The 26,388-nt window shown below is 55.7% G+C and overlaps 2 protein-coding genes across 13 annotated transcripts in view; one reads left to right on the plus strand and one right to left on the minus strand.

The window, feature by feature from the left end:
* The first annotated feature begins 9,820 nt into the window (after positions 1-9,820).
* LYSMD4 (LysM domain containing 4) overlaps positions 9,821-26,388 on the plus strand; it is a 37,057-nt gene continuing 20,489 nt past the window's right edge. The window contains exons 1-4 of one of the 2 annotated variants that reach the window (XM_080651407.1): positions 9,821-9,867; positions 10,844-11,195; positions 20,854-20,946; positions 23,737-25,041. In XM_080651407.1, the coding sequence (XP_080507533.1) occupies positions 10,968-11,195; positions 20,854-20,946; positions 23,737-23,835 (420 nt within the window). In that variant the 5' untranslated portion in view covers positions 9,821-9,867; positions 10,844-10,967 and the 3' untranslated portion in view covers positions 23,836-25,041. Of the gene's footprint in view, positions 9,868-10,843; positions 11,196-20,853; positions 20,947-23,736; positions 25,042-26,388 lie in introns of those variants that run through there. The other variant, XM_080651408.1, reaches the window with a different exon arrangement.
* Positions 18,206-26,388, minus strand: part of MEF2A (myocyte enhancer factor 2A) — a 64,015-nt gene continuing 55,832 nt past the window's right edge. For 8 of the 11 annotated variants that reach the window (XM_080651406.1, XM_080651404.1, XM_080651402.1 and 5 more), the window contains 2 exons: positions 22,835-22,961; positions 18,206-21,752 (listed from right to left, as the gene is read on the minus strand). In XM_080651406.1, coding sequence (XP_080507532.1) covers positions 21,404-21,752; positions 22,835-22,961 — 476 coding nt within the window. In that variant the 3' untranslated portion in view covers positions 18,206-21,403. The remainder of the gene's footprint in view (positions 21,753-22,834; positions 22,962-26,388) is intronic. The other 3 variants (XR_013959650.1, XR_013959651.1, XM_080651400.1) reach the window with 2 other exon arrangements.

Below are 26,388 nucleotides of genomic sequence, written 5' to 3' on the forward strand. Positions count from 1 at the left end.
GACGGTTCCCGAGCCTCCGCACCCCGGAATTTTGTGCGCTCGACGTCGCAGGTACACAGCCTTCTTGTCTTCCCGTACACAGCCCTGCATGCGCATGTCTACCAGCCTGCTCACAGTTGGTCCAAGAGATGGTAGCTGGCGTTATTCTTGCTCATGACAATAATAGCAGCTGGACCAATAGCATTAGAAAGCATCTTAGTTGAGCGTCGGCCCATGAACCGGAAGGTCACCGTTAGATTCCTGGTCAGGGCACCTGCCCGTGTTGTGGCTCGATCCCTAGGGTGGGGCGTGCAGGAGGCAGCCAATCATTGATTCTCTCTCACCATTGATGTATCTCTCTCCCTCTCCCTCTCCCTTCCTCTCTCTAAAATCAATAAAAATAGCTTGGCTGGTGTGGCTCAGTGGTTGAGCTTTGACCTATGAACCAGGAGGTCACGGTTCGATTCTGGTCAGGGCACATGCCCGGGTTGCAGGCTCGATTCCCCAGTAGGGGGCATGCAGGAGCCAGCCGATCCAGGATTCTCTCTCACCATTAATGTATCTATCTCTCTCTTCCTTTCTGAAGTCAATAAAAATATTTTTTAAACATTGAGGGGATGTGCTTGACAGAGGACACAAGCATCTTATCCATGATTAAAGAGTAATAATAATAAAATCAATAAAAAAATATATATATTTTTAAAAGCACCTCAGCAGTATGCAACTCCAAGCTTGCTTTGCGTCTTGCTCCACTAAAGCTGACACTCAGGCTGAGGCCGGTTTCCAGTCCTATGGGGCTCTGAGGACCCACAGCCCGAACTGCAGGGCAATCTGGCCCCTGGCCCCGACCTCATACAACATTTGAATTTTATGTGGAAATCTTAAACCTCTCCTTTCTCGTTCGCTCTCCACGTGGAGCCCTGGAAACACACGATGGGCTGTATATGGTTTCTCCCCAGACACAGGCTGCATACGAATCCCTCTGTTCCAGAGCGCTCAGCAGCTGGGCAGGCCTGCAGCCCCTGGGGTCCCTAATGGAGCTGGACTAACACCAAGGACTGGCGAGCACAGTACGTCACCCGCTCATGAATACCGCTGAGTGAGCTTTGTTTCAGGAAACCCTAAACCCTCACCTTCTCGCGCATTCCGCCCTCTCCTCAGCACTCCGGAGCGTGATTCATGGTGACACCGCGCCGCAAATTAATCACGCAGAGCTCAAGCTCCGATTCATGATTGATTTGTTCTTGAACAATGGCCCTGACTAATGTGGTGCTAATGGGCAGCCCTGGTGGTCTCCTCCGACCAGAAACCCAGTACTAAGTCTACCCTGAGTTACAGCATCCCCCCTGGAGCCCACCCCCCGCCCAAGGGGACACTGCTTTCTTTTTTATTCTTTTTTATTCTTTTTAGTGATTTCAGAGAGGAAGGGAGAGAGAGAAACACCAATGATGAGAGAGAATGAAGGATCGGCTGCCTCCTGCACACCCCCTACTGGGGATCGAGCCTGCAACCTGGGCATGTGCCCTGACAGGGAATCACATCGTGACCTCCTGGTTCATAGGTCGATGCTCAATCACTGAGCCACACAGGCTGGCAGAACTGCTTTCTTGAATGATGGTGACCTCTTTGCAGTAGAGGTAGGAAGGAATGGGGGTGACCTCTGCAGTAGAGGTAGTAAGGAATTGGGGTGACCTCTTTGCAGTAGAGGTAGGAAGGAATGGGGGTGACCTATGAGTAGAGGTAGTAAGGAATGGGGTGACCTATGAGTAGAGGGAGTAAGGAATGGGGTGACCTATGAGTAGAGGGAGGAAGGGATGGGGTGACCTATGAGTAGAGGGAGGAAGGGATGGGGTGACCTATGAGTAGAGGGAGTAAGGGATGGGGTGACCTATGAGTAGAGGTAGGAAGGAATGGGGGTGACCTATGAGTAGAGGTAGTAAGGAATGGGGTGACCTATGAGTAGAGGGAGTAAGGAATGGGGTGACCTATGAGTAGAGGGAGTAAGGGATGGGGTGACCTATGAGTAGAGGGAGTAAGGAATGGGGTGACCTATGAGTAGAGGTAGTAAGGGATGGGGTGACCTATGAGTAGAGGGAGTAAGGAATGGGGGTGACCTATGAGTAGAGGGAGGAAGGGATGGGGTGACCTATGAGTAGAGGGAGTAAGGGATGGGGTGACCTATGAGTAGAGGGAGTAAGGAATGGGGTGACCTATGAGTAGAGGTAGTAAGGAATGGGGTGACCTATGAGTAGAGGGAGTAAGGAATGGGGTGACCTATGAGTAGAGGGAGTAAGGAATGGGGTGACCTATGAGTAGAGGTAGTAAGGGATGGGGTGACCTATGAGTAGAGGGAGTAAGGAATGGGGGTGACCTATGAGTAGAGGGAGGAAGGGATGGGGTGACCTATGAGTAGAGGTAGGAAGGAATGGGGTGACCTCTGCAGTAGAGGGAGTAAGGAATGGGGTGACCTCTGCAGTAGAGGTAGGAAGGAATGGGGGTGACCTATGAGTAGAGGGAGTAAGGAATGGGGTGACCTATGAGTAGAGGGAGTAAGGAATGGGGTGACCTGTGAGTAGAGGTAGGAAGGTATGGGGTGATCTATGAGTAGAGGTAGGAAGGGATGGGGTGACCTATGAGTAGAGGTAGGAAGGTATGGGGTGATCTATGAGTAGAGGTAGGAAGGGATGGGGTGACCTATGAGTAGAGGTAGGAAGGGATGGGGTGACCTATGAGTAGAGGTAGGAAGGGATGGGGTGACCTATGAGTAGAGGGAGTAAGGGATGGGGTGACCTCTGCAGTAGAGGTAGGAAGGGATGGGGTGACCTGTGAGTAGAGGGAGTAAGGAATGGGGTGACCTATGAGTAGAGGTAGGAAGGGATGGGGTGACCTATGAGTAGAGGTAGTAAGGAATGGGGTGACCTATGAGTAGAGGGAGTAAGGAATGGGGTGACCTATGAGTAGAGGTAGTAAGGGATGGGGTGACCTATGAGTAGAGGGAGTAAGGAATGGGGGTGACCTATGAGTAGAGGGAGGAAGGGATGGGGTGACCTATGAGTAGAGGGAGTAAGGGATGGGGTGACCTATGAGTAGAGGGAGTAAGGAATGGGGTGACCTATGAGTAGAGGTAGTAAGGAATGGGGTGACCTATGAGTAGAGGGAGTAAGGAATGGGGTGACCTATGAGTAGAGGGAGTAAGGAATGGGGGTGACCTATGAGTAGAGGGAGGAAGGGATGGGGTGACCTATGAGTAGAGGTAGGAAGGAATGGGGTGACCTCTGCAGTAGAGGGAGTAAGGAATGGGGTGACCTCTGCAGTAGAGGTAGGAAGGAATGGGGGTGACCTATGAGTAGAGGGAGTAAGGAATGGGGTGACCTATGAGTAGAGGGAGTAAGGAATGGGGTGACCTGTGAGTAGAGGTAGGAAGGTATGGGGTGATCTATGAGTAGAGGTAGGAAGGGATGGGGTGACCTATGAGTAGAGGTAGGAAGGTATGGGGTGATCTATGAGTAGAGGTAGGAAGGGATGGGGTGACCTATGAGTAGAGGTAGGAAGGGATGGGGTGACCTATGAGTAGAGGTAGGAAGGGATGGGGTGACCTATGAGTAGAGGGAGTAAGGGATGGGGTGACCTCTGCAGTAGAGGTAGGAAGGGATGGGGTGACCTGTGAGTAGAGGGAGTAAGGAATGGGGTGACCTATGAGTAGAGGTAGGAAGGGATGGGGTGACCTATGAGTAGAGGTAGTAAGGGATGGGGTGACCTCTGCAGTAGAGGTAGGAAGGGATGGGGTGACCTATGAGTAGAGGGAGTAAGGGATGGGGTGACCTCTGCAGTAGAGGTAGGAAGGGATGGGGTGACCTGTGAGTAGAGGGAGTAAGGGATGGGGTGACCTGTGAGTAGAGGGAGTAAGGAATGGGGTGACCTATGAGTAGAGGTAGGAAGGGATGGGGTGACCTCTGCGGTGGAGGGAGTAAGGAATGGGGGTGACCTATGAGTAGAGGTAGGAAGGAATGGGGTGACCTATGAGTAGAGGTAGGAAGGGATGGGGTGACCTCTGCGGTGGAGGGAGTAAGGAATGGGGGTGACCTATGAGTAGAGGTAGGAAGGAATGGGGTGACCTATGAGTGAGGTAGGAAGGGATGGGGTGACCTATGAGTAGAGGGAGGAAGGGATGGGGTGACCTCTGCAGTGGAGGGAGTAAGGAATGGGGGTGACCTATGAGTAGAGGTAGGAAGGAATGGGGTGACCTATGAGTGAGGTAGGAAGGGATGGGGTGACCTCTGCGGTGGAGGGAGTAAGGACAAGGTAGAGGCTACTGCCCGCCTCCTAGAGACCAGGAACAGCAGCGATGGGTTTGGAAAGTCAGTTTCCCGCAAGTGGATGTTGTTCCCGTAGCTCAGGACAGAGGTACCTTCAGGGTGCCCTTGGGATTAGGGCTGGGCGAGAAGGTGGCTGTGCACCGGGACCTGGGGAGGCAGCCGAGGTCACTGGTGGCACCGACAGGGAGTAACACTCCCACAAGCCCACGGGGTGAAATAGGGGTGCCTGCGCTGCGGGGAAAGAAGATGCGTTGGTGAAGAGGAGCGAACAGGAAAGCAGAAGAGGAGGGCGGCGGGTGACGTGAATCCGGTCTGCTCTGGAATGCAAGTTGGCGTCGCTGTAGAATTCGTGTGTTGAAGCCCTAACCCCCATAGGGCTATTGGAGGTGATTGGGGGGGGTCCTCGTGGTGTGTGTGTGTGTGTGTGTGTGTGTGTGTGTGTGTGTTACATGCACACACACAAACATACATAAACACACTTACATATACATGCACATGTGCATGTGTACATATATACATAATATCTATATTACCCTTCTACCAGCTGAGGATGCAGGGAGAAGGTAGTCATTCACAACCAGAAAGAGGGCCCCCCTCCATCCCTGCACTCACACATCCCTCCCGGCACCCTGATCTTGGATGATTGACAGTAGGAAAACCATGCGCTTTGGCATTAAAGAGACAGGACTTTAAGTCCAAGCCCTGCCCCTCCCCAGCTGCGTGATCATCTTGAGGGAAAGCCCAGGCAAGGAGCCAGCGCTCGGCCAGGCTGGGTCCACGGTGACATCACAGTGCCCCCTGCTGGCCGGCACCCTCACCGGGGCCTCTGAGAAATGCAGGTGCAATAATAATTCAGAGCCTCAAATGACCTCTTCAGTTTTCTAGGCGGCGGCGGTATTTTTATCCACAATGTCGTGCATTTAACCCAAAGAGCCAGCAGTGACATTAAACATCTTTAGATGTGCTTAAAGATTACTGCTCATTTTTATGTCTTCTTTGGAGAAATGTCTACTCGAATTCTCAGTTGGTTGTTAAGGGGGTTGTCTGCGTACTGTTGAGTTGTGTGAATTCTTTATGTCGTCTGGATGGTAGACACTTGTCAGATGATTTTTGAAGATTTTCCTCGACCACGTGGGTGGGCTGTCCTGTCCCTTCCCTGATAATGCTGTTTCACGTGCTGTGTGCTTACTTGCGATGAAATTGGTCTCTATCCCCAGTAGGGTTTGCTTTGCGTCTTGCTCCATTAAAGCTGACACTCAGGTTGAGGTCGGTTTCCAGTCCTAGGGGGCTCTGAGGACCCACATCCCCAACACTTTGTCTGTTTCCTTTGATTTCTTGGGCTTTCCACGTCATCTCCAAGAAAACGCTGCCTCATCCAAGGTCACGCATTTTCAGGCCCACGTCTGCTTCTAAGGATTTTTTTTTTAGTTTTAGCTCTTAGATTTAGTTGTTTCTTCATTTTCAGTTAATGTTTTTTATCGATCTCAGAGAAGCAGGGAGAGGGAGATAGAAGCATCAATGATGAGAGAGAATCATTGCACGCCCCACACTGGGGATCGAGCCTGCACCCCAGGCATGTGCCCTGACCAGGAATCGAACCTGTGACCTCCTGGTTCATAGGCCAACACTCCACCACTGAGCCACGCGGGCCGGGCTTTAGTTAATGTTTTAATAAGACATGCAATAGTGATGCAAATTTATTTTTTAATGTGAATATTCAGTTGTCCTGTGGGATTTGTGGAAAAGACTGTTTTTATGTCCACTGAGTGGTCTTGACACCCTTGTCCAAAACCATTGCCTTTTAATGTGTGGGTTTTTCTGGGCTGTGAGTTCGATCCCGTTCCTCTGTATGTCTCTTCTTACGGCGACGTTGATTACTGTTGCTTTGTAGGAAGGTGCGAAATTGGAAATTTTGAGTCCTCCGATCTCGTCCTTGCTTTTCAAAATGGTTTTGGCTCCTCTGGGTCCTTCAAATTTCTGTACGAATTATAAGATCAGCTTGTTGATATCTGTTATAAAAAGGTAGTTGGAACTTTAAGAGGTAGTAAACTGAGTCTGTCAGTCAATTTGGGGAGAATTGCCATCATGATATTAAGTTATTATGCATGTGAGATGTCTTTCCATTTATTGGGGTCCTTTTAAATTCCTTAGATTTCGGTATACAAGTTCGCCACTTCTTTTGTTAAATGTCCTCCTAAGTCTGTTATTCTCTTTAGCTGCTATTGTGCGTATAATTATTTCGCAGTTTTATTTTCAGACCGTTTATTGCTATATGTGGAATACTTCTTTTTTAAAAAATATATTTTATTGATTTTTTTTTAAATATATTTTTATTGATTTCATAGAGGAAGGGAGAGGGAGAGAGAGAGAGAAAAACATCCATGAGAGAGAGAATCATGGATCAGCTGCCTCCTGCATGCCCCCTACTGGGGATTGAGCCCACAACCCAGGCATGTGCCCTTGACTGGAATCGAACCCGGGACCCTTCAGTCTGCAGGCCGACGCTCTATCCACTGAGCCAAACCGGCCAGGGCTTTTATTGATTTTTTACAGAGAGGAAGGGAGAGGGATAGAGAGTTAGAAACATCGATGAGAGAGAAACATCGATCAGCTGCCTCCTGCACACCCCCTACTGGGGATGTGCCCGCAACCAAGGTCCATGCCCTTGACCGGAATCGAACCTGGGACCCTTCAGTCCGCAGGCCGACGCTCTATCCACTGAGCCAAACCGGTTTCGGCTATGTAGAATACTTCTTTTATGACTTGCCCATTCATCAAAGATCTCTTTCAGATACCGAAGTGTGTTCTGTGCGATCTTGCTTAACTCATCGGTTAGCGCTAATCATTTCTTATCGATTTGGCAGGGATTTTCTGCATATATTACGTCATCTGCAAAAGAGATGGTTTTACTTCTCTATTTCCCATCTAAACGGTTTTTATTTTATTTTCCTGCCGAACTGCCCCAGTCAGAACCTCCACTACAATGTTGAATAGAAGTGACAAGAGCAGATATCCTTGTGTGGTTCCAAATTTTAAGGGGAACGCTTTTAGCCTTTCTTCATTAAACCAGATGTTAGCGTGGGGGTTTCCATTCATGTCATACGTATATCAGGTTGAGAAAGTCCCCTTCTATTCCTAGTTTGTTGGATGTGTTGATCATGAAAGGATGTTGGGTTTTTACTGATTTCAGAAAGAGAGGAAGGGAAAAGGAGAGAGAGAAATATCGATGAGAGAGAAACACTGATCAGATGCCCCCTCCTGGGGATCAAGCCTGCAATCCAGGCATGTGTCCTGGCTCGGTATACGCGAACAGAAGCATGACGTGTGATGTCCAAGAAGTCTCCCTAAAGGGAGGTAGTGTGCTCCCCTTGGCGCCTGCCGCTCCCCCGCAGCTTGGAATGAGGATGTGATGCCTGGCGCTATGGCAGCCGTCTTGGCACATGGGGGCTGAGGGCAGCAAAAATGGTCTCTGCTAGTTGGGGTTTCTGCTGTGTACAGCTAAACCTGGTCCAGTTACCACAGCCGTCCACAGAGGAGAAAAATCGAAGTGATCGACACGAAAAATGTCCTTAAACTCGTTAGAAGTTGGAAAAATGCAAATTTAAGCAACAGCCTATCACTTTATACGTAGCGGACTGATAAAAATAAGTACCAATATGGGGTCCTCTGAAAATTGTTGCTGACATGCGAATTGTTGTGGCATTTGTTTGAAAGCAACCTGGCAACAGCCCGTAAAATTAAACTCACATCCTCTTCAAGCCAGCAGGCCCGTGCCTGGGAATGCCTCTCACTCCGAGCCCTAAGAGGATCCATATGTGAAATTGATTTTCATAACATTTTCTGTAACCCAATATATCTAAAATAGTTCCACGTTAGCATGTAACTCATATAAAAATTATAAATGAGGTCTGTCCCCACCGGATCTCAGGGGAGTGGGGAGGAGAGGGGAATGTGGAGGTGTTGAGTTGGGCCCTGGGAACCTGGCAGAAGTCCCAGGCATGCCCAGAAAAGCCAGAGCTGGGCTTCAAGGTCAGCCTGGGAGAGCCTGGCTGGTGTGGCTCAGCAGTTGAGCATCGATCGATCGAGGAACCAAGAGGTTATTGATTCAATTCCCAGTCAGGGCGCATGCCCAGGTTGTGGGCTCCATCCCCAGGGGGGCATGCAGGAGGCACCCGATCAAGGATTCTTTCTCATCATAGATGTTTCTATTCCTCTCTCCCTCCCCCATCCTCTCTGAAATCAATAAAAATATATTTTTTTAAAAACTGAGTCCTGTTCCGAAGCTTTCAGTGGCCACTGCCTGGAGGTATATCCTGCCTCTTGTACTTACCAGCTGTGATATTTTGGACAAGGAATACCTCCCACCTTTCTGCTTTGCCATCCTCAACACGTGGATTCCACGTCCTCTCTTGCTGCCTCATGGTCCAAGATGACGGCAGGTGCTCCAGCCATCACGCCTTTGGGCCAGAAGCACAGCCATGGCTGACAGAGGGTCTTGGGAGTGAGACATTTTAGGATTTGGATTTTGGCGCTGCTCATTGCTCCTGTGGCCCCCAGATCCCATCACTTCAGGTCTGTCCTATTGAACCACTACTTAATGAGCCTCTACTAAGTGTAGGTTCTGAGGTGGGCACCGGGAGTGGTGAGCAAAACAGACCTCGATATGATAACCTGTAGGTAAATTAACTGGGAAATGTCACCAAGGCAAGTGTGGCTGAGAGGAATGAGCAGAATGGCAGGGAAGGAGTTGCAGCCCTCACACCACCCTGGACTTGTCTGCCACGATAAAGAACGTGTCTTTTATTCTAAATGGGATGGAAAGTTTTGATCCTTTTGTTTCACTTGACTGCTAGTGAGGTTTCGTTTTTCTTCTCTGTGCACCATTTGGAGTCTTTGGTGAATTGTCTGCACCCATCCCTCTGTGGTGGTCTTCGTGTCTTTCGTATTCATTTGATGCGGTCTCTCTCAAATAAGGATTTTAATCAGTTGTGGTGTTTGTTGCATTTATTTCCCTCCAGTTAGTTTTGCTTTTTAATTTTGGTTTTCTTTTCTGGATGGAAGCTTTAAACATTTGTGATTTCGTGCGTGAGCTCATCACCTTGGAGGAGTCCTCTGCCCTCCTGCATTCCATACGGGTGTTTGGTCCGAGTTGTGGTGGTTCCATGCTTACACTGGTGGACCGGTACGCTCGCTGGCGAGGCGGAGCCAACTCCACCCGCGGACCCGTCGCCCATCTGAGCAAAGGCACCCTCCTCTGCGGGGTGTCCGCCTGTGGAGTGAGGCGTTCAGGTGAATCCCAGCCAGTGACAGGCAGGGGGCGGGGCGAGGCTCAGGTGTGAGAGCTGGGGCCCCGCCCCCGAGAAGGCCCCGCCCCCGCCCCTAGGCCCGAGCCTCGCTCCCTGCACGTCTGGTGCTGACCAGTCAGGATAGCAGGACTCGCTCTAGTGCCCGCCCCCCCGCCGATTTCATTGGCTGCCTCGCCCCTCGCGTCCTGCTGATATTCGCAGCCAATGGGCAAGCGCAGCGGGGTCGGCGGCGCGGGCGACAGTCGAAGCGAGTCCTGGGAGCTGAGGTATCGGGGTTTGCCGGGGTGGCTTTGGTCCGGGTCGGCGGCGCTCAGCTTCGCCCGGCTGGGAGGCTGGGGGGCCGGCCACCCTCCTGCTGCTGGAGGGGCGGCGACCGCGGCCGACGGGGTCTGGCCCGAGGTGGTTGGGGTTGGAGGTCAGAGGTCGTGCCTGGTGTCAAGTTGGGGCCCCCGCCTGTCTAAGCGCGGAGGCGGGCCGCTCCCCGTGTTGAGTGCCAGCTCCTGTTTGGGGACCCCCGCCTTCCTTTCACGGAAGAGACATTGCGGGAAACTGAGGCCTGGGGCGTCCTGTCGGCCCTGAATTCGGGTGGAGGGGCGCGGCCCGGGCCGCGCAGGTGACCTCGGGGCGGGGGCGGGGCCGGGGGGGGGGGTCGCGCTGGGGTTTCCAAAGGCCCGGATGCCAACTCTTTGAGGCTGTCATTCTGTGTTGGGGAGATTTCATTCCTGGACTCAGTGGGACAACTTGGAGAGGGAGGAGTGGGGGGTGTGTTTTTGCACTTGGCTGGACTTGGGGTGCCATGGAGGCCAAGGGACTTGAGAAAAGCTGGAGGGATGTCTGAGGGTGGCAGGGATTTCCGCCTCACTTGCCCTGCATCGCCTGTAACATCCGCTGTTCCAAAGTCCGAGTATTTTACTCTCGGTTCCCCTAAGCAAGTGGTCTTACGGACGAGGCGCTGGGATGTGCCCAGGTGAACCGAGTTAAAATGCCCAGTGCCGGGGTCCCGGCCACCTCTTCACTCCTCTCGACCCCAAAGAGTTGTTTTTCTCCACATTTCTGGTTTTGGGGAGTCACAGGTGTGGATGAAGACTAAGGGGCGAAGAAGAACCAAAAAAAAACCAATTGGAAAAAAGTGGTGTTTTGATTGCTGTCTCTCTCGCCCTCTGTTTCCGCATGAACACACCGTCGGTGCTGCTGGTGCGTTTGGACCGTCTGCAATGCCTGTGGCGAGGCCGAACCTCTAAGGAGACGCTCATCCTCAGCGCGGAGGGCGGGGTGACCGCCTGGCCCGGAATTAGCGCCGGGTTTGGTTTGCAGTTCAGAAAATGAGGCAGCAGGGAGTGCTCACCAGGACCTTCCGGGGCCCGCCATGGTCTGTGGGACTCCGAGCAGCCACGTGGACGTGTGTGGCCGTGGCGGTGGGGACACGGGGGACTCCTCGGAGGAAGAGGCCCCCCAGGTGGCTCTGCGGCCGTGGCGCCCGGAGAAGGCTGCCCACCGCCCTGTGCCGCCGGGAGCGGGGAGCATGGTGCTGCTGCAGCGGGAGCCGGCCCCGGAAGACAGCCTCCACAAGCTCGCCCTGCAGTACGGCTGCCAGGTAAGACCCCCAGGGGAGGCCTGGCACCCCCCCCCCCCCCCCCCCCCGTCCCAGCAGAGGGGCTGGGAGAGGCCATGGAACAGGAGCGGCTGCCGGCTCACAGGTGGAAGCACTTCCCCCCAGGCCTGGGCTCGCAGCCTCAGGTTAGGAGTCCCAGCTGGTGGGCCGAGCCCTTTCTGCAAAACCCCTCTCCTCCTCGCTGCCCCTCCCCCGAACAGGTTCTGAAACCTTTTCCTTCCTTTTGAGCTCATGGTGTTTAAGGCCTAATGGGGCCAGAGGCGCCAGGCAGAACTTACGCACGATTTCTTTGGTATGCTTGCTTTATTTTTATTTATTTTATTTATTTATTATTTACTTATTTTTGGCTGCGTCTCTTTCTGACCCTTTCTTGCTGGCGGTCACTCAGTTGATTGGTCACGTCGCCCCGTCTCTCTCTGGAGCTGTGTGAGCGAGCCCCTGTGTCTGTGCCCTGTGTAACCCCGCTTCCCTCTCTCACTGTCTTTAGCGCTCAGAGTGATAGCAAAGCGGCTCCGGAACCGCTGCGTTTTCTCCCGGCTGGAAGGTGGCACTTCCGCGTGGCTGACTCTCCACGACCATGGCTTTCTGTTCTGGGGCTTTCTCTACGGCCGCCCCCCCCGCGCACCTTGCTATAAAAACCTTTCTCTCCTTCATGCGGCTCCGTTCTCCGACGAGGGCCCCATGGTGAACACCTGTGGGTGTGGCGGCGTTTCCCGGGGAAACAAACAGGCTGGTCCCGGCCACACGTGTGGGCGCTGAAACGGCCACATTTGACTCCTAAGACGCTCCTGGGGGCGGGCTGTGTGGGCCCATGTATGTGAGTGGGTCCTGCCCTCCACGCACCGGAGCCCCTACAGCGAGTTCCTGGAGGGCGACGCTCAGTGACTCCAGGTAACGCCTCCACCCAACGCCCGTCTTCCCATCGCGGGGAAAGACATTCGCTGTTAGTCTGTCAGGGCCACGGACACACGGTCTCACACACCTTCTGCTCGAACTCCAGGACATGGATGTAAAACGTCCCTCAGCCCGGTAGAATCAGGTGATGAGAGCCAGCTGCCGACTAAGCGGAGGGGGGGGGGGGCGAGAAGGCGCCCTGCGGCAGGTGGCGGGCTGCGTTTCCACTGGTCGCGTGGCCTTGCTCCGGGCAGACCCGTCCCAGGTGCTCACACAGTAGCTAGAGGAAGGGCTCACCTTGCCTCGCACCCCTTCCTTCTTAACTCGGGGGTTGCGTGCCGGGAGGTGCTGGCCGGCTGGTTTCTAAAGCGCACATAGCCGCTCCTTTCTCCTCGCGCCCCAATAAGGGATGACGTTGGAGAAGATGGAGGTGGCCGTGTGCAGGGGTTGGGCCCAAGGTCATCCCGGCTGGTGAAGGTCATCCCACAGCCTGGCTGGTGGGCCTCCATGAGTCACGTGCTTGAATGGGTTTTACCAGGTGGATGCATCCCGCCTCCCCTCCTCCCTGCCTCTGGGGGCCACAATCACATCTCTTTTTCTACGAGTTTGGCTTTTTCTTTTTTTTTTAGACGGCACATATACCGTATTTCTCTTTCTCTGGCTGGCTTACTGCACTTAATGTCCACCAGGTCCATCCATCTCAGTGGTAGGATTTCCTTTTCTATGGCACAGTAATATTTCACTGTGTGTGTGTGTGTGTGTGTGTGTGTGTGTGTGTGTGTGTGTGTGTGTCTCTTATCCATTCATTCCTTCACGGCCACTTGGGTTTTCCCACGTCTTGGCTGTTGTACATAAAGCTGCTCGGCGGGGGCAGGGGCGGGGGCGGGGGTTCATCAGCCTGAGAACTTGTGTGCATCTACGCATGACCCACGGACACAGTCAATAAGGTGCTGAAGGCGGGGGGGCTGAAGGGGTCCATGGGGGGGAATGGGGGCAATCGTAACATTTCCAACAATAAAGGTCCACAAATACAGCTGCCATGAACATGGGGTGCAGACAGCTCTTCGACATCGCGCCTTTATTTCCTTTCCCAGATGTGGAACAGCTGGATCCGGCGGCGGTTCTATGTCTGACTTTCTTTTCTGTTTTGAGGGACCTCCATGCTGTTTTCGGTGGTAGCTGTGCCAGTTCACAGTCGCGTTTCCCCACGTCCTGGCCAGCTCCTGCTCTCGCTGTCTCTTGGGCGGCGGCCGTTCGGACAGGCCCGGTTCGGACAGGCCCGCGGGACGCCGCCTCGTGGGTGGAGCTGCGCGGCCAGGATATCCAGGGAGGCGCCTCCTCCCGTGCTTGCTGGTGGGTCGGGTCCTTGGCCATTTTGACAGTTTTTGTTGTTTTGTTTCTCTGCTGGTGAGTTGTAGGAGTTTTTTATGCGTTTTGCATGTTAAACCCCGATTAGGTAGAAGGCTCGCGCGTACCCGCCCCCGTGCCACGAGCTGGCTCTATTTTGTTGGTGGTTCCCTTTGCCGAAGCTCTTGGCTGGCTGGTGTCCGCTTGGTTACGTCGCTGTGCTGCCTGGTTCTCACCACGCCAACGCCGACGTCAAGAAGCGAGCTCTGTGTTCTCTGCCATGAGTTGTACGGTCTCACCTTCAAGGCTTTAATCCATGTTGAGTTAATTTTTGTGAGCAGTGTAAGACGGGGTTCTACTTTCATTTATGTGTTTATGTGCTACTTGTAAGAGTCATTTTACTCTAAACCTTGGCCGTAAAACAGTCAGTGTAATCGGACATGCCAGTCCTTGGCTTAAAGGAAGAGCAGTGAACGATGCTGAACGAATGCAGGAGCTCATTTGCGCTTCACTCACTTTGAAGTTACAGAAACGGCATGGCCTGGAGCGCGGACAGCTTGCCCCTTCCCCGTCCCTCCTCGCTGGGTCCTGCCGTCCCTGAAGGTCACAGGATTGGGCTTATCGGGATGCACCAGCGTTTATTTGAGCCACACGGAGGACATGCCTGGAAGCCAGACCCCAGCAGCTGACCGAAAGCATCCGCTTCTGTTTTTCTGCGCGTGACTCCCCCGTTACTGACGAGGCTGCCTTCTCTCCTGGCTCCCGTGTCAAATCTGACTCGACTCCAGGCCTGTGTTGATTCCTGGGCTCTCGGCTGTCTGTACGCCGTCACCATACTGCTTTGATGACTGTGGCTTTGTAACACACCTTGAAACCAGGAGGCTTGATGGCCGTTGCCTTGGACTTTTCTGTGACGATTGCCTTGGCTATTCAGAGTCCTTTGTGCTTCCATGTAAATTAGGATTGCTTTTTAAAAAAATATATTTTTACTGATGTCAGAGAGGAAGGGAGAGGGGGAGAGAGAGAAACATCCACGATGAGAGAGAATCATGGATCGGCTGCCTCCTGCACAACCCCACCGGGGATCAAGCCCACAACCCAGGCAGGTGCCCTTGCCTGGAATCGAACCCAGGACCCTTCAGTCCGCAGGCCGACGCTCTATCCACTGAGCCACACTGGCCACCGCAGGATTGTTTTTTCTGCTTCTGTATACACACAAAAATGCCATTGGAATCTCAGTAGGAATAGCATGAGTCTGTAGATGACTTTGAGTAATAGGGGAATTTTTAAACTATTCAACCTCCCAGTCCATGAATACGGAAGTACCTTGCCATGTATGTGTACCCTCCACTGCTTCCGCCATATCATGTCCTTTCCAGTATGAAGCTTTTCACCTGCCCCTGGGAAGTGTATCCCTAAGTATTTTATTGTCTTCGGTGCTATTTTAAAATGGGATTCTTTCTCTTTTTTTTAGATAACTCATAGTGTATGCACACTACTGATTTTTGCTTGTTAATTTTGTGCCCTGAATTTATTGATCAGATCTAACAGCTTTTGGGGGAGTCTTTAGGAATATGTATACATAGACATAAACATAAAATTGTCATCTGGCCCTGGCCCATGTCGCTAAATGGTTAGAGCGTTGGCCCTCGCACTGAAAGGTCGGGGGGTTGATTCCTGGTCAAGGTCACCTACCTGGGTTGTGGATTCGCTCGGTTTGCAGGAGGCAACTACTCGATGCGTCTCTCTCACATTGATAATTCTCTCTCCGCCTCTCCCCCTCCACTCTCTCCCTCTGCTCTCTCCACCCCCCCCCCCACTCTCTCTGAAAAGCAATGGAAAAGTACCCTCAGGTGCGGATTAACAACAATTGCCATCTTCAGGTAGAGACCATTTTACTTCTTTTCCAATTCTGATGCTGTTTCTCTCTCTGGCCTGCGTGCTCTCGGCCGGCAGCCAGCACTGTGTCAAAAGGCAGAGGTGAGCGTGCCCCCCCCCCCCCCCCCCCCGCTGGCACCAGATGTCCGAGGCAGTTTCCTGCCTTCGTCATGGGGGGCAATTCCTCTCGGATTGCTTGGGAGTTGATATCACGAATGGACGTTGAATTCTGTCCGATGCTTTTTCTGCCCCGTTGAGATGATCGTAGGATTTGGTTACGGAGGCGGGCGTATCCCAGCGATGGATCTGGGATGTTCGGTTGAACAGTCTTGCATCCCTGGAACAAGTTCCCCTCGTTCGTGGCGAACGACCCTCTGGCTGTGCCGCTGACCTCGGGTTGCTGCGAGTGTGTGGAGAACTTGTGCATCTGTGTTCATCAGGGACACTGGCCTGTGCTTGGCTAATAGTGTCCTTTTGGGGCCTGGGGTGAGGGCCATGCCGGCCGCGGGAAGGAGTCTGGGAGTGCTCCCTCCCGACGTTCACGCTCCTCAGCACGTGATGGACGTCGCCTGTCCTCAGGCCGGGCGGTCTTGGTGGTGGTTCCGTCTCCTGAAGCTGCACTGGGTCTGCTCAGGGTTCCCGAGCCAGGGCTTGACCCCTGACCTGGGCTGTCCCACTTGGGGGTGTTAATTCACAGTAATGCCTTAGAGCCTACGTATGTCCAGGCGTCAGTTCTGATCCTTTTAGTTTAAGATTTATCGATCTTGGTAATCTTTTGGTAAAAAACCAGCGTAGCCCTGGCCGGTTTGCTCAGTGGATATAGTGTCGGCCTGTGGACTGAAGGGTCCTGAGTTCGATTCCGGGTCAAGGTCACGTACTTAGGTTGCAGGGTCGATCCCCAGTAGGGGGCGTGCGGGAGGCAGCCGATCAATGACTCTCATCATTGATGTTTCTCTCTCTCTCCCTCTCCCTTCCTCTCTGAAATCAGTAAAAATATTTAAAAAATAAAAATAAAAAAACGAGCTTAGTTTCATTGATCTTCCCAGTTTCTCTGACCTCTTTGGCATTTACTCCACACGCAGGCTTGTTTGCCTTTTAGCTCCTTGAGGTGTAAGGGTGTGAGGGAGGGAGGTGTGAGTGAGGGAGGTGTGAGTGAGGGAGGGAGGTGTGAGTGAGGGAGGTGTGAGTGAGGTGTGTCTTGCTGCATGTGCGTTTAGAACTGTGCACCCCCCCCCCCCCCACTAAGAACTGCAGCGCCCATCCGGTTTTGTACACGGTCTCCATTTTCACTTGTTTCAAGCTAGTTCTTGACTTCGCCTTTGATCTCCTCTTTGGAGAAGTTGTTGATCAGCACGAGGCGGGGCAACAGGAGGGAGCTACTGCCAGAGAGGAAGGCGATGCTCAGAGCGTGGGGTCCCGGGGGAGGCGCGCTCAACGGCCACAGCGGGGCGGGGGGGGAGGGGAGGGGTGGGTGGCGGGAGGAATGAAGCCCTGACGGTGCTGGTTGTAACGCACAGACTAAAGCGGGTCCCCTGCGTGCAGTCACAGCAGGGAGGGGAGGGGAGGGGGAGCGGGAGGGTGGACGGTTCGGTGAGTAAATGTCGGGAGATCCAGGGAGATGGCACCGTCATCGCTGCAAACGAGATGCTGTAACGCGGGGGTGAAAGTGTGCGGGGAACCTGTGTCTCAGCGTGTCCCTGAGATACTCGTCAGTCACTAGGGAAGGTGGTGACTTCCCAGAGGAAACAGGTAGCAGGTGGTCAAGGCCCGCGCCACGTGGCCTGAGGCCTCGGCACCATGGCCCCAGGGCGCACCCAGCACCCCCATTCCGGTCCAGGGGACACCCGGCACAGCACAGCCACGCTCAGGGCCGCTGTTCACAGTGCCCGCCCGTCAGGCCGGGCTGAGGGGCCCCAGGACGGGCCGGGCCCCGCAGGGAAGGGAGGCCCCTTAGGGCGTTGCTGATGGTGCTCTATGGTTCCGTGAGTGTTAGCGCCAGGGAAGTTAGGTGACACAGAAATGGAAACTCTTATTTTTCCAACTTTTTAAATAAAAATTCGTTTAAAAGAGGTGAAGGGGCGGGCAGGGTTACACAGGAAGCAGTTAGTGCAGCTGAGTGAGGGGACGAGGCCAGGGCTGAGGGGGCGGGGGCCCGGGGGGCAGCCTGTACCCAGCTCCTCACCCAGTGCTCACCCGCGCTGCCTGGTGGCCTGCCCCCCCCCCGCCCCTGCAGCCCCTGCCCTGTGCCCCCCCCCCCCGCACCGCTGTGGCACCCCTACCCGTGGGAGGTGGGGAACACTGCTTCCCTCCGTGTCCACAACCCGTGAACCCCCGGGCAGGCGGCCGGAGCCCCCAGCGGGAGTCATTCTCCTGGCTGCTGCCAGGCAGGCAGGATCGGCTTAGAAACGGGGGGCACTGAGCAGCTGCAGGTGGGGTTCCAGTACCTCCAGCCACAGGGCTCCGCCAGGTTTCACACCCTCTAGCCTCACGGGGCGGCAGGGGAAAGCAGCAGGAAGCTGGAGCTTTTCCAGCGATGGATGGACAGCGGACGTGCGCAGGCTCCTAGGCTCGCTAACCGGAGGGAGAGGGCCCTTCTCCAGGACAGCCGGGACGGAGCGCGGCTTATTGAGCGAGTCTGCCTCTGGCTCAGGGCTGGGTGCGCATTTGGGGTAAAACAACTAAGATAAGTGGAATCTGCTGGCCGCCCCCAATCGGGGCCCCGTGAACCCGCCAGGCCGCAGGGTGAGGCCGGGGACCGGCTCGGGCCAACAGGACCGTCTGGAGGCCGCCCCCGGCGGAGCCAGGCCAGGCGCCTTGACCGCGGTGAGGGCAGACACACAGTTACAACAGCCTCGAGCAGCTGGACCATTGGTAAAAAGTTCACTATCATGTTTATTGTATAAGGAAGAAAAAACACGTCAGGGAAAAAGATTAACTTATTTTTCATCGCAAGGATGGCAACAAAGTCCAGCTTGTGCCGCCAAACGGTTCACATGACCGAACCGTGTACAGCTTCCGTGTGAACTGTGACTACAAACATTTACCAAAGACAGAAATCTCTTGTAAAAAAGCCGTTTTAAATACAGCAAAGCAGTGTCTTCTCGCACAGCAAAGCGAAGGAACTGTCCAGAGAGAGAGCAGAGTTTTCCATCTGCAGGTCCCTTTTCACATTCTCACCGCCTGGCTCCCCGGCTCCCGCGCCAGGAGCCCCTGCTCCTCGTTTACCGTGTCTCGTGCGCGGGATGGTTCGTGCAGAAAACGGATGGATGCTCGGGGGGGGGGGGGGGGGGGGGGATGGTGAAACGTTCCTTTAGAACAAACCCTGATTTAGTCTCTTAACGCAGTGGACGTACTGAGGGCTCAAGAGATGGAGTCTGGGTGGGCCATGTGACATACGATGGGGACCCTCGCCCTCCCTGGGGAAGGGGGGTCCTGAGGGAAGTACAGTGGCTGGAAACTACCGCCCAGTGCAATTCATGCTAAGCTGTTTTTGTTTTTGTTTTTAGTAATAAAATACGTGTTCTTGTGATGGTGTCATACAAAACCCACGTGTCTGAGAGGGTGAGACATGGAGGTGCTGAGCGGCCCCGCTAGTGTCCTGCCCAGTCGGGGTGGCGCCCACCGGGAGGCGTGTTCGTACGTGGCGTCATGGTGAGGAGGGTCACGTGCTCCCGGTCCCTGCGTGTGGGGCAAGGGGTAACAGTCAGACTCGGGTCCTGGAAGCACAGCCCCTCGCTCCCTGGTCGTGGCGGTGTGGCTGCCTCGCGTGGCGCTGTGTCAGGACAGCGGTGGGACCGATCGGAAACGTGCACAGGAGGGAGGGCTATGGAGATACAGTCGGAAAGCCATCTCGTAAGGCACACAGAGACAGTCAGGTGGGGGCTCCCATCCCACGGGCAGCGGAGGTCACGGACATGGAGCGGGGGAGGGCCGTCTCCACGGTCCCCGCTCTGGCGGGTGCAGGTGGAGGCTCATCTCGAACCTCGGTGTGGGGGACTGTCTTGTCTCAATGAGGGGGACGCTGTGGATGTGCCTGTGAGTGAGCAGTTCAGAAAGATGAGGACATTTTAAAGGAAAGCGAATCCTTTCCGAATGAGCCCTGTGTGTGGAGAGAGCCCCTCGCTCCCCTTTTGGCCTCGATCAAGACAGAGTGAACCCGGGGCACGGGAGGGCCAGGCGCGCCCCGTGTCGGCCAGAAAGCCTGGCTGACGATTTGTCCCCAAGAGCACACGGGTGCACTTTAGGGGCATAAACAAAATGCAGGTACAAACTGTAGGCAGCTGCTCCTAGCAAATGTAAAATAGAAAATAGCAGCATTTTTGAACCCTTATTTTGAGTTTCTCAGGAAAAGTAGTATTTAAAACATTGGTAGATATACATACATTACAGGACTTGGAATTTTGTTCATGGCACCAGCCGGGGAGAGGGACGAACCTGGGACCCCCACTCACTCCTGTGAGAGTTAAGGCTGTGGTCAAACCCCAGCTGAGGGTGCAGTGAGCTCGGGGTGGCGGGCCGAGCCCAGATCTGCACCCGAGTCCCCCCAGAAGGGGCGTCTCCGTGACCAGCCACATCATGCCACTCGAGGGGGTCCCGAGAGAAGACCCTGCCCCCACGGGTGCCTCCCTCACCGTTTCCCACTTAGGGAACCTTTGTGCACACCTAGTTTGCCATTTTCTCTGTCAATCAGGTCAGCTTTTGCTACTATATTTTTTTCCTCACAAAAGGCAAGTTTTCAAGAATGCCTTGTAAAATCCGTTACAACACATTTTCTATTTATGCAGGATGAACTTAACACCAATTTTTTTGCCACTTTGCTATTTATGTACACATACAAAATAGAGAATGACGCTCACCCCACACAGCACACAGATTACAATGCAACAGCACACACACCACCAGGAGGGAGGACCCCGCGCACAGTCCTCGCAGACTGGGCTAATAGTTAACACCCCAAGTACAGCATATTTAACAAAATAGGCAATATTAAACAGTGAGTACTCTACTTAAGGATCTCGCCTTTTCCCCCAAAGTGGCGGCAAATCCACAAAAATATACTTTTTAATCTGGTGACCATACAATACATAGGTACTTACATCGAAGGTGGTAATATCTTTAAGATGCTATGTACAGAAAGAGTTTGGCTCAACTTTTAATTTATATATAGAATAATAAGTGTTCATGGCTTTTTTCCCCCAAGGTTCTGTTTGCAAGATACTTTTCCCCCTTTAGAATAAAACTAAAAAGTTAAAACAAGATAAAGCTATTCTCTAAAAAAAAAAAAAAAAAAAATTTTAAACATACAGCTTTGGCTTATATAAATAATTCATAGCAGAATGTTTTCAAAAGTAGTGAATATAATTTTATATATAGTCATCAATTCATAAGGGTGTTTTCTTTCATATAAAATATACATGAGCTAAAATCCGTTTCTTTAATTTCTAAGCTGCGCCTGTAAAAGAACCTTCTGGCACGTCCCAATTATAACTTAATATATTACTTTGCTTGTTATGCTCTACAGCTCTCGGCGAGGGTTCTCGGCGGGCTCACGCGGCTGCAGACCCCTTTCGCCGAAGACCCCTTCTTCGACCCAACGCACTTGGCGTGCAACACGGTGAGGTGTGGGGTTTGTCTCGTGTCTGCCTGTGGCGAGCCCTCCCCATGCACCCCTCGCCGGCCATGCGGGTGGGAGGGAGGGGGGGACACTATGTACAGTATTGCTTTCTGGTTCCTGCGCTGCTCTCTACGAAGCGTTTCTCGGGAGGACACGCCCCGCGCGAGGCTACCTACGGGCACACGTTTCCTCTGCAAGACGGGCGCTCAGGACACAGGCGGCCCGGGCGCCGGCCAGCGCCCACGGACCACGTCTGCAGACGGACAGGTCGGCAGGGAAGGGCCTGATTCTGTGTCTGCAACACACACCCACACACACACACACTCACACCACATACATACATACGTGACGGGACAGATATGTATGTATGTACATATAAATAGCTTTACCTCTTGTCCGGCCCCCCCCTGCGCGGCGCGGGGCAGTGCACTGCGGTCACACGCGCCGCCTCGTGGGCCTAGGTCACCCACGTGTCCATCCGCATGCGCTTCACGGACGGGCTCTCTGTGTCCTCCGTGTTGGGGGGCCGGCCCAGCACCACCGGGGAGTGGAAGTCCCCCCGCGGGTCCTCCCGGTCGCTGCCGTCGTAGGAGCTGCTGGAGCTGCTCAGGCTGTCCACGGGGGAGCGCCCCACTTCCTGCCGGGGCTGCGCCGGGGGCTGGGGGGGCTGGGCGGGCGGCGGCGGCTGCTGCTGGAAGCCCGAGGGGGTCACGCGGTCCCGAGGAGGCGAGACAGGCTCCGACTTGATGCTGACGTTTTGGTTGGTGATGGAGAGGCTCGAACCCTGAGATAACTGCGCGCCAGACCTGCAGGGAAAGGGGGTCAGCGGGTCCTGGCTGCGCCCAGGAAAGCCCACCCCCCAGGGCAAGAGCCCACCAGGCCGCTGCGACCCGAGGGGCTGGCGAGGCTGGAGGAACGGCCGGCCCTGCACGAGGCCCCCTCAGTCCCTGCTCTGGGACAGCCCGCCCGCTCCCAGGGAGCAGCAGCCTCAGGAAGGGAAGGCTGCCCAGACGGCAGGGGGTTCAAGGCCCGCCCCCGCCCCCGCCCGGCTATTCCTAGGGTGTCCCTCCAGGAGGCAGAGCACAGGCCGGGGGCCCTGTCTGCCACACTCCCCCTAGGGCCGGGGGGCCGCTGCAGGGGGGCCGCAGGGAGGGGGCCGGCGGGTCTGCTACGCTGTCCCCAGCCGCCCCCGGGCCTCCCGTCCTGCTGGTCTGTCCTGTGCGTGGTGTCCGGTCCACGGCCGCCCTCCGCTTACAGGCGGGCAGAGGCGGTGTGAGGTGCTTGGTGGGAAGTACCAAGGGTGGCTGTCCTGTGTCCTCACAGCTGGAGCGCTCCCTCCCGCTGCCCACACCTGCCACGAGCAGGTTCTCTCGGTGAGCGCCTCCTGCCCTGGGGGGGGGGGGGGGGGGCGCAGTGGGCTGGGGTCTGCCTGACACCCACCCTCTGGTCCTCCCCTGGGGCCCAGCGAGCCCAAGGCACGGCTCCTTTTCCTGGCCTGTCTCTGGCGGAGGGAGGTGTGGGGCGGGGCCTCAGGATGTTCGAGCTGCCTCTCCAACGGGGTCAGACATGGGGGGTGGGGGTGCGCGGTGCCATCTGAGCCCAGTCCCCCAGGTCCTGAGCGTGTGCCTCCACGCGTCCCTCGCAGCCCGGCTGCCTGACCCTCTTCAAGGCGCCTCGTGCGCTCGGCCTCCAAGCCCGGACGGAGCCTGCAAACCAGGTTCTCCTCCAACCATGGCCGCCTGGGCACTGTAGGGGCAGGAGCGTGGGGCCAGGGAGCGGGACAGCACCCCCGGCCCAGGACCCGAGGGCCGGTCCTTGTCGCTGTGGGAGTCGCGGATACCAGCAGGCAGACCCTGAGTGGGAGGGAGCAGATGGGGCCGGTACTCACACCAGGGAGCTGAGGGCGGCCTGGCCCAGGTGGTGCTGCTGCCAGGCCGACACCTGGCCCAGCGATAGCATGCCCGGGGAGTTGAAGCCCTGCAGGGCCGACAGGTCCGCGCTGGTCAGCGAGTAATCTGCAAGAGAGGGCGCGGCGTTGTTCTCTCCCATCGCAGGCAGGTCCCAGCGGGAAGTGACGCGGGGGGTGGGGGGGGGGCGCGCTTACAGACCTCGCTTGGCCCCGGGGTCTGAGGTCATGTCAGTGAGCGAAGCTTCCATGTTGTGCTAAATGCTCATGGTTTATGATTTCACAGGAAGTTGAGATACTTGTAAATAATACAAAGCCATCGCCCAAGGCTGTGCTAGGCAACTTATTTTAAATACTCCCCCCCACCCCACTAGCATCCTAAACACACGGACACCCTCCAGCTCTGGCAGACGGGTCCCTGTCCGCACGTCCCAGGGAAGGCACGGGCCAGCCCCATGCCCTGGTCCAGTGGTCGGCAAACTCCTTAGTCCACAGAGCCAAATATCAACAGTACAACAATTGAAATTCCTTTGGAGAGCCTAATTTTTTAAACTTCTTCTAACGCCACTTCTTCCAAATAGACTCGCCCAGGCCATGGTATTCTGTGGAAGAGCCACACTCAAGGGGCCAGAGAGCCGCATGTGGCTCGTGAGCCGCAGTTTGCCGACCACGGCCCTAGGCAGCCCACGTGTCACTGCATAACTCACCCCCTTTGCTACCGGACTGCCGCCACTCTGAAGGACAAGCGACCTGCGTTCAAGGTCATGAAGACACTGCCCAGGGCGACAGGGCAGGTCGCTCCCGCCAGCGCCGCTGTGGCCAAGGCTCGGACACGCGCTCCCTCGGTCCCTTCGTTCCTCATTAGCTCTCGTCCTTCCCTTTAGTTCTCCCGAGAGGTGCCAACAGCCCCTCCACCTTTAACTTCCTCACGTCTCCACGCGTGCTCCAGAAGCTGGTCTGCCCACCAAGTTGGCATTTTTTAAAAAGCAGCTGAATGGTGCTTTTCACAGAACCCGACCAAAGAATCCAAACATGTGTCTGGAAGCTCAGAAGGCCCCGAGTAACCCAGGGATCTTGAGAAAGAACCAAGTTGAAGGTGTGACCTGCCTGACATCGACCCGACCACAAGGCTGACGTACAAACTGCCACCAGCAGGACAGACAGGAAGATGCCACGCCTGCGTGCCAGCGACACTTGACAAAGGAGACAAGAGCTTTCGCTGCGTAAAGACGGTCACAGCAAGGGGCCGGGGAAGACTGGACCCCCCTCTCCCCTACAAGAGGAAATCAACTCAATGGATAAAGACAACTGTCGGGCTCAGGAGCTAAGACTCCTCAGCGATGATCCCCAGGCAGGGAAACGCGTTCCAGGTAAAATGGCCGAGGGCCTAAACGCGCCCCTTCTCCAGAGAGGACCTGCAGATGCCAGCCGGCAGCACCGGTCATCCGAGAGGCAGACCAGACCCACAAGGAGGTATCACCTCCCCGGTCAGAACGGCTGCCGTCCATCAGTCAACCCCCAGGTGCTGGGAGGATGCGGAGAAGAGCGAGCCCTCGGACAGCTGGTGGGAGTGCAGATGGCGCCGCCGCTGTGGGAAACCGGAGTTTCCTCAAAAAATTAACAGTGACCCTGCCTGTGACAGCCGGTCCAGCGAGGCTTCTACGCGAGGAAGTAAAACACCCGCTCTGTTCACTGCAGGGTTGTTTGCAAGAGCCCAGGTGCCCCTCGGGGGAATGGATGGCCCGCCCTCGCCATGAAGGAGGACACCTTCCCTCTGTGACAGACAGCAGGGTGGGCCGAGGGGCGTTACGCTGAGTGCAGTGAGTCAGACGGGAAAATGCCCTAGGATTTCACCGACACGTGGAATCTAAAGAGCAAAATAAACAACAGATCCACGGAGATGGAGACGGACAGGTGGTTGCGGAAAGGAGGGGGGTGTGTGGGGGGGGACGTGAAGGGCTGGAGAAGTGAAAAGTGGCGGTTGGAGCACGGCCGTGGGCACGGCCGTCCAGCCGGGGACTCCCGTCTAAAGTAATCATACGTTCAGGGCCGGGGCGGGGCTGTTGGAACACCGGGACCGTTTGTAAGGTGTGTGACTTTAACCACAACGCTGTCCACCTGACCCCAACACAAAAGAATGCTGAACGTCAACCGGAATTGAAAAATGAAATTAAAGCCCAAAGCAGCCGTTGAAACAGGCTTCTCTCTGGCACTGTCCTGTGTTCTCGAAGACAGCCTCACCGTCCCCACAGCAGTTGGGGGGGCATCACACCGATGCCTCCACAGTGAGCCCCGAAGCCCACGGCTCCCTCTTCACCCCTGACCGCCACGCCTTCCACCGCCTGCTGGACTGTCCACTGCGATGTCCACTCCTCCTCGCCTGCACCTCGCTGCTCGAGCCCACAACCTGGGGGTCACCCTTGACCCCTTTCTCTCCCCCACATCCGGTCGGTTCTAGCTGCTGTCTCCGCCCACTGCCCCCGTGGTCTTGCTCCACCTGCCCCCCCCACACTGCAGCCACAACAGCTAGGACGCCTGCTTAACACCCCACGTCTCCCCTGTGGGCCTGCAGTCTCGCCTCTAACCCCCAGCGCCCTCCCGGCCTGCGTCACGCACGCCTTCAGGCCGAGCCGGGAGGAGCCCGACCACGGCTGTACTGGGTCATTCCAGTGTCGTTCTTTCCCCCCCGCACACCCACCCACACACACACCCTCTGTGCCATTAACCACGCCCTCTTCCATGGCCAACCGGCAGGCAAGGCTCAGTCCCTGTGGTCTACCTCTGGCCCCAGGTCAGCCCCATCTCCTCGGCCCACCTCCTGGCCTTCCAGCTCACAGCCCGCCCCGGCCCTGCATTCCCAGCTCTAAGCTGGTGGCTCCCCCCGACTCCCCCGTCCCCGCGCAGGGCTGCCTGCCTCGCTCAGCGTCCCGGAGGCTGGGATGAGCGCGCAGCTGCTGTGCTGGGGGGGGGGGGAGCCCCACTTTCCTGCCGACACTGGAAACTGTATGACGTGTTCTAAGAGAAGACAGCAGCCATCGGGGGGCCGGCTCCCCGCCCTCAGCCAGTGCGACCCTCGGGCCTAGGACGAGGGACCTGCGTCCAGCCCTGCACCCTCGCAGTAAGGCGTCCGCTCCCTGCGCTGCCGCTGCCGAGCCCTGCGCTACCCTCAGCCCCGCTCGCTCAGCGGCCTCAGGGCTGTGACCCGGGACCCAGCGCCTGCCAGGCCTCAGAGCCGCCACCCGCGCACAGGGCGCACTGCAGTGAGCACCCCCACCCGGCAGCCTCCGTCGCCCCCGCACCCCCGAGGGGCGCTCTGCGATGCAAGGCCTAACGCCCGAGGGAGGACCCTGAGGCCGGGCTGGCTCTGCCCTCAGCCGCACAGGGAGCCCGCGGGCGGGACCTGGAGGGCACGACGGGGCACGCCTCCCGGCCCGGTCCCACGGATGGGCCCTCCCCGAAGCAGGTTAACTGGGCGCGAGGGGAACGGCCATCTCAGAGCCTGGACGGGAGGCGCTGTCCTCCTCGCACAGCTGCTG

Source organism: Plecotus auritus (genome assembly GCF_963455305.1).
Source record: "Plecotus auritus genome assembly, chromosome: 15".
Taxonomy (NCBI): domain Eukaryota; kingdom Metazoa; phylum Chordata; class Mammalia; order Chiroptera; family Vespertilionidae; genus Plecotus; species Plecotus auritus.